The sequence below is a fragment of the Channa argus genome, chromosome 15 (assembly GCF_033026475.1).
Source record: "Channa argus isolate prfri chromosome 15, Channa argus male v1.0, whole genome shotgun sequence".
Lineage (NCBI taxonomy): Eukaryota > Metazoa > Chordata > Actinopteri > Anabantiformes > Channidae > Channa > Channa argus.
Genome location: NC_090211.1, coordinates 21569878 through 21581096, shown reverse-complemented (window position 1 = coordinate 21581096; position 11219 = coordinate 21569878). Strand labels below are relative to the sequence as shown.

The 11219-nt window shown below is 40.2% G+C and overlaps 1 protein-coding gene and 1 long non-coding RNA gene across 2 annotated transcripts; both read right to left on the bottom strand.

Annotated features, from left to right (window-relative positions):
• Positions 1 to 2170: 2170 nt before the first annotated feature.
• LOC137099991 (uncharacterized) lies at positions 2171 to 3248 on the bottom strand. The gene is made up of 3 exons (XR_010910833.1): positions 3118 to 3248; positions 2819 to 2931; positions 2171 to 2479 (listed from the first exon to the last, which is right to left on the bottom strand). It is a non-coding gene; the product is annotated as an uncharacterized lncRNA (long non-coding RNA).
• Positions 3249 to 4172: 924 nt separating this feature from the next.
• On the bottom strand, positions 4173 to 10626 carry LOC137100156 (cell surface glycoprotein MUC18-like). The gene is made up of 14 exons (XM_067477793.1): positions 10584 to 10626; positions 9569 to 9702; positions 8405 to 8633; positions 8234 to 8304; positions 8053 to 8140; positions 7582 to 7749; positions 7351 to 7478; positions 6904 to 7048; positions 6661 to 6776; positions 6376 to 6517; positions 5909 to 6079; positions 5322 to 5483; positions 4262 to 4297; positions 4173 to 4177 (listed from the first exon to the last, which is right to left on the bottom strand). The coding sequence occupies exons 1-14, from the start codon at positions 10624 to 10626 to the stop codon at positions 4173 to 4175; spliced, it is 1638 nt and encodes a 545-aa protein (XP_067333894.1).
• Positions 10627 to 11219: the final 593 nt, after the last annotated feature.

Genomic DNA, 11219 nt, shown 5'->3' with positions numbered 1-11219 from the left:
TTTCCAGCTCACACATGCAGAACAGGAAGCATAAAATATCAAAAGCAGAGACCACCAGCACGTTGTAGGAGCGCTCGATTTTCTAACAGTTCATCCCAGACTAGCAACTGAAAACAAACGTACCCTTGGAGGTCAGGCTGACGGGCTGCAAACACTGCAGGGGGCACAGAGGGAATCAGAGGAAACTGGAAAGAAACCACAGCCTGATCAGAAATAGTCACCTGTCAAATGAAAGATCAGAATGTAAGTAGTTAGTTCTGAGTCCTTAAGTGAGTCTAAAGTGATCAAACAGTGTTTGATCAGCCTTCAGTTCATCACGTTGTTAGGAACCTGTGTTATCTCCACTAGATGAACTAGTTCAAGTCTCAATTGAAGGACGGGTTCTATATTTTAGAGTTACTGCTGAATAGAAAGGAGAGAAAGTCAGGATGCTACAGAAACATGGAGAAAGGAAAGAAAATCCACAGAAACTGTCCATCTTACAGTTTTAACATGCAGAATCGAATATTGGAACCTGTTATATATTAAGTAAAATGTGTCTGGGTAAATGTTGTATGAAGTAAATCAAAAATTATAACCAAAAAATGATTCAATGTGCCTGCAGCTTCTCACCTTTTGTCTCCTATACAACTCAACTGCATTGTTCTGTCTTCAGAATGAGGGCAAACAGATTAAAGCTCATTTTCTGTTCTCATGACATTTCATCCTGAGTCCAATATAATGTAATGAGTCACAAAAAGTGAAGTAGAGAGTGAAAGCAGACGTATCTACACCATGGATCAATCAATGCACACCTGAGCACACCTGATCCAGGTAATCAGCAGTGGCTAGTGGGAAAACAAGCAGGTTTGCAGCCCCCAAGGCCCAGAGGTCAACACTCCTGCTCTAAATCAAAAGACAATTAACCAAAATTGATGGGAATTTTTGGGAAAGTAAATCTATCTATCTAATATCTAGATATTTTCTGAATGACGATATGTCAAACGTTCTGCCATTTACATACTGGAGTTTGTCGACATGAATCGCACAGTTTAGGCACAGCTGACTTAAATGTTTCTGGCCAGGCAGTGTGTACCTTGAGTCTAAAGTAACATTGTACAAAGACAGTTTGAAACCGTCTGGACATGGACATGTGAATATGACATCCAGTTCATCATCTGCTAAGAGACTTTATGTTTTGTTCTGAATGTGTTTCAAAGGAGTAATTTCCTGTGTGGTCAAGTGAGGCATCATTTGTTTTTATTGTTCCTGTTCTTATCCCGTGAGTTCAGGGTCCCCCTATCAGACCCTATCAGCCTGAGAGACAGTGTGACCCATTTTTGTTATTTCACTAATTTGTAGATGAAAACAAATGATGACAGACAGGAATGAGCCTACAGAACATCAGATGTTGGCTTCACAATATTTAGCTACTTAGTAGCTGAATAGTTCTTTCTCCTCTGATAAAAAAGTTACCCAACGTGTCTTTGCCCGTGTTATTTACTGTGGGTGTGGACATTGGTAGAATGTGGAGCTTTAGTTGTCTTGTCTGCTTTCAAATGCGAATGCTGCCATATTATATTGTCTTTTACATTTGCTACTTTGTATCATGTAACTCGTGATCCTCCAGACAAGAGTCATACTGCTGAAAACCTTTGTTGAATGCAGATACATCACTGAGCAAAAATGAACTGACCTGTCTTGCAAAGTGAGTTTCATGTTCAGATGCCCCACAGCTGCAGTATTTTTATTTCAATTTGGATTCATTCTTGGATATGGACGTATTTTGACAGAGCAACTCTGGGATATTCAGGAAATGATCTCACACCACCTCTGAAATGCACTAAATAACCATCTTCCTTTATAGAATATGCTGATCATCCACTACATTAATATGACTGTTTGACTTTAATGGTCTTAGAAGAATAGATTCTTCTACACATAATTAATGTCTGTAATTTGTTCAAAGTGTTGGTTGAACACTTTATTCTAAATGGATAATAAATGTTTGAATTGATTTGCAGTGAGAAGGGCAGCTTGGGGCCTACTGCTTCTATTCCAACTACTCTTTTATACGTTAGAGACAAATGTCAATAGAAAAGAAATAGCCTGTCTTTAAATCAAACATTTTTATTTGACCTTAGTTTCTTGCAAAGCAGAAACACACAAGCATCAATAAATCACATGTACTCTACTGAATTTACACACATTTTGGAAAAAGAACAATTTCAACATTTATTTTAAAACTTAAAAAAATCAAGAACAAGCAAATAATGTCTTATTGAACAACTTAAAACAAAGACTGAAATCTTCTAACATGTTACATTGTCAGGCCTAACTAGCTCTCAGCGGAAACACAATCAAAAGAGAACAGATCAGAACAAGCACAGGAACAAATGAAGTGTATGATGCAATCACAAAGCAGGCACAGCACATCACCAATCTTTAACCTTTGTCACCTTCACAAACGGTCCAAGGCCACCACCTCCTGCTCCTCCTGCTGGACATAGGAGTCAGTCGTTAGTGTCAGTGTAAGCCCACCTTCACACACACATACACACACTGCACACACATCACATTACTTAGAAGCTCTGATCTACAGAGGAGGAGGAGGAGGAGTTGCTATGGATCAACATCAGAGAAAACAGGAAGTGTTTGTGAACAAGCCAGTAGTTGGCCAAACTTACCTGAAAGAGAAAATGGGGAAATTATAACCCAGGAATCATTTTTCTAGTGCATTAAAGACGTTCTTAAAGCACATAAGTGAGAAAAATGCAGACATTTTCTCTGTGTGTGGTTCCTGTTTTATCCTCAACTATTCATCCACGACAATAGTTACCTGTTCATCAGGGCCGTTGTTGATGACTCCATGGACTCTAGGTCGACAGTTTCCTTACTCTCTGCAACGTGACCATCTCTATCACGTCATCTTTGGGGGTCCTCTCTGAGGTGCTGTTGACAGAAAGGAGGATTGGCACAATAAGTCTTCCCAGGTCCACTTGACTCATAATTTGAACATTTTGGATACAGTCCCAGGATTTAACAGTGCATTTGTTGAAGACTACATGACGACATTTTCTTTTTCTTTCTGAGGATTAATACATATTTACTGTACTGAGTAGCAGAGACAATACTCACATGTCCAGATTCCCTGAGCGTCCAGGTGGGATAATTCCCTTCCTATACAGGAAGTAGAGGACACTGCTGATGGCCAGCAGCAGCAGACACAGTATGATGACTACTATGATCACCCCACTGCCCTTAGCTGCATGAACACACAAACACAGAGAGCAAGAAAATCCTGTTAGTTCACTTCATCTAACAATTGTTCTCATCTCTGAGCTGCTACTTTGACAGCTGCGGTGTTTAAGAGGATTTGACCTTTGCTTCACTGTGTACCAACCACATAAAATAGTTTGGTTTCTTTATTTGTAGAGCACTTTTTGGCTTATCTTTGAATACATCCATACATACATACATTCCTCCAGCTACTCCAGTTTTCTCCCACAGTCCAAAGACATGATGTTAGGTTAATTGGTGACTAAATGACCTGTAGCAGTGAATGTGATTGTGATGATGGTCTTTCTCTGTATGTCTCTCTGTGATGGCCCTGAGACAGACTGGAGACCTGTCCGGGCTGTACCCTGCCTCTCACCCAATGACTTCAGCCCCCTTTTCCTGAATTCTATTGTTCAGATCAGATGTTTGAATTTGTTAAAAACTAAGATTGTGGTATTTATTCTATCACACATACATATTTTATTATACATTATTGATTATTAGATTTTCCACTAGTTGTGTGTAGAAACCGTTTCCTCTGATTGTACAAGTATTTTTAGCTAAGTCAAACTGATCATGTAACACCTGGAAGAGGTTCAGCCCCTCAGGACATCAGTGGATATTTAGAAAAGCAAACAAACATTTATTTTATTAATAATTCTCAAGAGAGAATCAACACTACATGTATTTAGCTTATTTTTGTTTTCTTTCAAAATTCCGGGACATAAAAATAATGTTTTTACCACTGCAGAGCATTCGGGCAGAATATCATGATTGAATTGCTGGAATTTTCTGGTGATCTGACTTTTCATCTTTTATGAAACGGGACATTTAATATGTCAAAGATCTGCCAGCAAACCAAAGAGTCCCTGCATGAAACTATAAATAATGTATGGAATTGTCTCACACAGAACTTAGACTAAAGCGTGAACACAGAAAGAAGAGAGATGGGGCAAAGGGGAAAAGGCATCTGACAAAAGAGCTGTCAGGGCAAAACTCTTACCAGGAGTGAAGGGAGCTGGTGTGGTGACACTGGGAACTGTGAGGAAGAAAAACAACACTTAGAGAGTGAGCGTCTGTCCAAGTCCACCACTGTTAACCCAACACACACACACACACACACACACACACACGGAATTACACCCAATCTCATGTCACACTGCAGGTGTAAGGGAAGATTGCTGACTTCATCCACCTGTTGAAGTGACAGCTTTTTGTCCTTCACATACAAACAACTTTCACATAGATCATAGATTCATTCTTGCTTTATTTGAGCAACGATGCTCACGTGATATCAGTCCCCAGAGGGACTAGTGGTAGCACTAAAGATCAGCATGGAGAAAGAAGAGCACAGCTCTCTCACAGGACACACTAGTGAGGGTAACCTGGTAACATTCGTGTCATGTGATTTTTCCCTTAACTGTTGCTAAATGCTGATTAGTGCGAGCTAGTACAAGACACCATCTTCTTGTCTTTGGTGAAAAGAGCTTAGAGAAAAAGACAATCTATGAACTTAGCAAACTGTGCTTTATCCCACTGTTAACAATAAGTAAAGGATTAACAAAATTGGTTTTCAGAGCCTTTAAACTTGATTTAGCAGTTTAAACCTTAATGAGCATTGAGGTCACCCTACGTCTCCTAGTTCATCCCCTAATGTACAATCGCTAGTTTGGTCCCTAGTTAGAAACCACATTCTACTGCCTGTACCATTAAAGCCCGACAGTGACCAAAACTTTTCAAACAGGCTTTGAAACTTTCAATCCAAAATAACTCAAATGCTGTATGAAAAACCTTTTGCTGGTTATTCCAGATTTCATACACTTAGAATTGGTGAAACACATACAGAAGCACAATGTTCTGACTTTACTGTGGTTGTGCTATTTTGTTTGTTTTTTTCCAATATGATGGAAAAATGAATAACATGAAATCAATTCAACAATTCAAAACCTGGTTGTTCCCTGCACTAGAGAACTGAGAATAAAGATTAATGGTTCACTCGCTAAATGGCCCCTTTTTTAATAATCCATCCACTCATACATGGAAAGTGAGAGAGAAGCTCTTACTGGCTTTAATGTTGAAAGCTTTGACTTCAGTGCCCACGTCATTGGAAACGTTGCAAAGAGCTCTGATGTCCGAGGTGACATTTACTGACACCACACTCTGAGCCACGTACTCGTTCGACTTTCTTACCACCTCCTTCCAGTTCTGTGGAGACACAAACACACCTTGTTGATGAAGAAACCATGTGTTTTATATTGGCACAATAGAAATGCTCTTCACAGCTGGTATAACTACAGTTGGGTGCAAAGCTTTGCATCTGTACCAGAACAAACGTTTCTTCATGAGAAGTGAAAGTGAGTGGAATTTTCATCCCATCAGGCTGCGTATCTCATTTGAATTTAAAGCAAACATCATCTTAAATAATGACACTCTTTGTATTCTCTTTGTATTCATTCAGAAATAATGGCTCCTGCACCTACAGAGAAACGATCTATGTACAAGAAGAAAGCAGGAAACTCTACAATGACTAGAATCAGCCCCCAAATCTGGGTAAGTTGGAAGTCGGACTCTACCATGAGAGAAATTTGAGGGCTTCAATGAAAAACACTGCTCCCACCATTGACATGACTACAAACAAAGCTCCTCTAACAGAAGCAGGTTAGTGCTGTGTCGTGAGCCTTCTTGGTGACCTGGGTGCCGATGATGTTCCAGGAGATGCTGGGCAGTGGAGAGCCTTCAGCCTCACAACTCAGGTTCACCATCCTGCCTATTGCCTCCTCCAGCTGCACTTCCTGATCCTCTCCAACCAGCTGGGGACCACCTAGACACACCCACACACACATATATTTGCTGAGTGACATAAAGCATTTCCTCAGCCCTTTGCCCTCACCTCACCTTAGAATTGAAATTCTTAACCCTCAAACATCCCAGTTCATATCTACTCTCCTTTAATGCTGAGCTAGTGTCAGTGGAAGTCAACGCTTCCTGCACAGATGTTTCACATGAAAAGCCCTCCAGTGACCTGAAAGGGTCCAGTTCACCTTTTTATGGTAGGTTTGGAATGTGAGAAAAAGAGGAGGAGGTGGCTGAGCTAGGGAGCCGTGTGGGGCCACTGACCTCGTACAATGATGTGAACAGAGCCGCTGCTGTGCAAGGCCGGGAAGGAGGGAGCAGAGACCTCACAATGGTACTGTCCTGTTGTTCCATAGGTGGCGTCCTGCAGGTGCAGTGTGTTTCCCGTGCCTACCTGCTTCCCATCCTACACACATGTAAACCATAAACACACACACTAATGCAGCTATTTATTAGCTTTCACATCATCTAAACATATTCATTATCCTTTTCTTTTCTACTGTTTTCAGTAAGATTTTCAATCCAGTCTCTGGTCTACTGTGTACATACCTTGTACCAGACAGTGTGTGTTTTCAGAGAGGACAGGGCATTGCAGGTTGCAGTCAGATCTTCCCCTTTGAGCATCACCTCTGAGTCTTTTGGCACCACAACAGCTGGGTCCAAATCTGAACACAACAAACAGCAAAGAAAAGGAAATCAAATGCTGTAGGAATGGATTTATCGCTTTCTTTCACATGAGACAATCAGTATGGAGGTGGAGTCTTTGTGTGTGTGTGTGAGGCCACTTCTCACAGTGCACAGGGAGCTGAATTTCTCCTTTGACGTCTGCGTATTCGTCAGAGTCCAGAGGGCGACACTGATAGATTCCGCTGTGGTTTCGTGACACCGGTGACAGGATCAACACGTGGCCACTGCTCTCCAAGTCCACATCCTGGTCCTGCTCAAAAATGAATGAAAGTTGTCATCTCTGTCCATGTTGTGGAATGTTACTAGCTAACGCCAACAATCTCAAGGGGACAGGGAGTGTAAAAAGAATAGTTTCCCTAACCTTACTGGATTTCAAGTTTTAATGTTGCACACTGCATGTGATACTCATCATGTGGTGAAACAGACTCCATTAGGGGGATTCAGTGGGCCGACAATATATTTAGGCCCAATATCTAAACCCACGGTATTTGAAAGTAGAGATGGAGGCAGACAAGGCCGAACCGATATTACACCACGTACTGTGAAACTTACTTGTTTTCTGTGGAAAATGAAGGATGGAGGGGGGTTGCCGTCACCATGGCAACGCAGCTCCACTGTATCCCCCTCTTTGACCAAGCCCTGGGGCGACTCCCTCCACATCTCCACCTTGGTGCTAGGGTCTAAACACACACACACACACACTCAAATTAAGAAGGCTTATTCAGCGAGCTGCTAAAGTCATTTTACAAGGTCATTTCCAAGAAAGGCTCAACGTTAACTCACAGTAAACAGTGATGTTGACGCTGTTGGACTCCAACGTTCTGACGCCTCCTGGGACAAAGAAGCTGACCTCACAGGAGAAATAGGCATCTTCATCCTCCCTCACCGCTTTATACTCCAATGTGCTCTGGACGGAGAAAAAGCCTCTGGGATCTCTGCTCACATTTGCATCTGTCAAACACAATACAGATGTTTAGTGTAACAATGGACAGAAGTTCTATGAAACTGACACCTATTGCTGTAGAGGTCACAAAGTGCATATTCCAACTGTTTCTCTGTCGCTGTCAGCTGGTAATTTGGTGATCTAGACATCTGGTCCTCATGATTACAACCCTGGCAAGACTACAGCTGCTATCAGGCTTTAATAGAAACACACTGATGCTTCACATTAACAGCTTCGATTGCTAACAGAAAATTCAAAGTGTGATACAGGTGAGACCCAGACACAGTGTCTCATCTACACTTTGCACTTACGTCCTGCTGAGGACATCAGTGGCATGCTGTTCTTGTACCAGGTGATGTTGGGCTCAGGGAAGCTGTTACGAACCTCACATGATGCAACCTGGATGGAAAGTCACATTGGCCAATCTTTAGCAGCACTGTACAGGAAACTTGATTTCAGGGACTAACAGTGTCTAAGATTAAGTAGGCCCACCTTAGATGGCATCTCATTGGTCACAGATATTCCTGTCATAACATCCTTGATCACTGGGGCGTCTGGAGGAGCTGAGTTAGAAAAAGAATAATTACAAATCTTACAGATTGGAATGTTCCTTTAAACAACAGCTATTTTGAAATCCATTTAATGTTTGGTGGGTTTCCTTACCAAACACTCTGAGATCGGTCGTGACCACAGCAAACCCAAAGACCTTCTCCTGCACGTGGCAGATAAACTGCCTGTTGTCAGAGAGCTGGACATTCTGGATGGTGAGTTGAGCTTCCTGATGGTCCAAAGTCACATTGATCCGATCACTGTAGTCCGTGTTGTCGAGTACTTCCTGTTCTTTGTCATCACCGTAGAAGATCAGTGTCCATGAGCCCGTGATGTCAGGTCTCTGCAGAAAAGAGGACATGTAGTCAGGCTGACACATCACCTTTAACTGTGTATCATGGAGTAAAATGCTGAGTAAAATGTGTGTCCAGCTGACTGCTGCTGTGAAACAAACATACAATGTGAGCCATCGCTCAGCTGAGTCAGTCTGATTCAGACACATTTCGTCTTGTTAAAAATCTCAAATTCTCAAATAATTTTGGTTTTTGCATATATTTATTTTTTTGCACTTGTCCTTAATGTCTGTCCCATGTTTCACTGGGACCCATATGTCCCTCAAACTGAATATTAAATCAAAAGTTGTATAATTTCTTCTAACATCACCAGAATAGGTCTTTGTTTTAGGTATTATGGAATGTGGAACAAGTTTTGAAGGTGCTGAAAGCAATAAATGCATCAATTAGTTATTATTAATACATTTATTTTGTTTAGAAATATACTATAATTATATATAGTTATTACTCTGTGGATACACTTTTAGGATAACATATGATATTGATTGATAGATTCTATGAGTTCAGCCCTGAATGACACATTCTTCAACACTACACTGATAGAAAAGTTATTCACTCACACAGCCTGTGTGTCTCCTTTGTCCTGACAATATGATTAAAGTGAACACAATCAAAAGCTGCCTGCAGGACAAACATTGATGTTGATGTAAAATTTCCATTGGAAATAAATTCTCTCTTATAAAAAAATGGTTTTATTGTTATGCTGCATTATAGCTTAGATTTGTCTGTGGTTTATTTTATGTTTTCAACTTTTTTTTATCGTTTTTTATTGTTGAGTCGACAATAAGGGAGGCAATTAAATAGCCTGATGATTCAATTACAGTTGTGGGTCACTGGCCATGATTCAAATGACTGACTTTTAAGCAGCAGACCTACACAAGAAGTGAGCAGTTGAATTGTGTCAGAGAGTTTCAGTTATACTCACCACAAACCACTGGACAAATAAATCACTGGGCTGATTGTTCCCATCAGTGACGTTATACTGGCAGAGGATTTGAGCAGAGTCACCCAGGTAAACCTCAACAGTCTCCTGTGTTGTCAGCTCCACCTTTGTCCAGGCTGAAAAACACATAGACATGCACATAAATCCACTACACAGTCAGCATTGGTTCTTCCTGACCTACATCTAATTCTGATTGTGACCCTCAATCCTAATTGTGCTCACATCTGGCTTTAGATTCCCTGCATTCATTAACAGGAAAGGTCAGTACAGTCCCTGATCCCTCCCTCGACTGTAACTTCTTGTAGCAGCCAATGGATTTGTCATCACAGTCTAAGAAAAAGTGTCACTTTACTGCTGAATCTTTTCTGTTTTTAATGTCATGAAATAAAGTATCTGTGAGTACAAACCATCTGAAGGTGGAATTATCAAGCTCCTCAAAAGTGGAACTTAAGCTCGGTTTAGTCTTTAGGACTACAATTAAAAACTATCTTCTATTAATATGGGTTAACTTTAGCTGCACTTTACAGATGTATTATGTTGGAAACTGTCACAGTTTAGTGTTGGCAAATACTGAGGGACACAAAAGAACAAGAGCACAAACATAGACATTTACTTTTGAATAAGTGTTTTAAATATGAAGAAAACCACTTTGCAAGACCGAGACCTTGGTGTTTTAAGAGTCCAGCTGCCACCCTGCTGCTCCCCCCCCACCACCCTGTCAGCCCTCCTCACAAACAATCATTTTCTGGCCTGTGCTCGGCCAACCGTTCCTTTTTTTTTTGAGCATTCAAATATCAGGACCTTGATAGTTACTGAATTAGAATAATCAGCACAGACAATATTTCAGCAATGCAATGTTTTTACTGGAATTATGCTTAATATTCTTAATATTCTGTTAAGACATGTTTGTCATACAAAATACAATCTAAATACAATCTAATTGAAAAATCTTCATATATTCCTTAAGTACTGGAAAACAGGACTTTGTTTAACTCACCTATATAGAGAAAAACCACAAATGTTCTTTTCAGGAAAGCCATGTCCGCGTTGCTCGTCGTATCACACCAAAGTGGCTTCTTGCCTTGAACTTACCAGAAACCCGCAGGAACTACAATCAAAGTATCATTTTATTCTGAAGCAGCTTATCAGTCATGTAACAGTTTCAGCATTCTTTGCGTTTCTTACGTCACCAAAAGTTTAATTGGAATGTTGCAATATTGATACAAATGTAATAAAATCATTCTTTTACATAATTTAATAATTTAAACTGGCTGTATGAACATAAAAAATAAAAAAAATAAAATGGTGAAAACACGTTCAACTAACAACCACAAACAACAAAATATATTTTTTATTAAATGGCCAAAATCACATGGGTAAGAATAATAACTACCTAGAATCACATCTGGTAGATTCTAAGTAATAATCTCAATTAAGAGCTGGAAAACTACATGTTAATTGAATAATAATATTGCAGCTCCTCAGCATTGAGGCATTTTAAATCATAGTAGCTGTATAGGTCACAAAGCCAGGCCCCTTTATGTCAGCAGATATAAAGCTTTTCCTTGTTCTTTTAGGATATAAAAAAGGTGCATCTTGTTATAATAAACTGCTTTGATTGACAGCTGAAATG

What these genes read in the sequence shown, in the direction of transcription:
- LOC137100156 (XM_067477793.1), bottom strand. Translation starts at nt 10,626, where the DNA reads ATGGCTTTCCTGAAAAGAACATTTGTGGTTTTTCTCTATATAG. An exon ending in TGTGGTTTTTCTCTATATAG is followed by an intron (nt 9,703 to 10,583) that starts GTGAGTTAAACA and finishes TGTGTTTTTCAG; the next exon opens with CCTGGACAAAGGTGGAGCTG. An exon ending in CCAATGAGATGCCATCTAAG is followed by an intron (nt 8,141 to 8,233) that starts GTGGGCCTACTT and finishes CTTTCCATCCAG; the next exon opens with GTTGCATCATGTGAGGTTCG.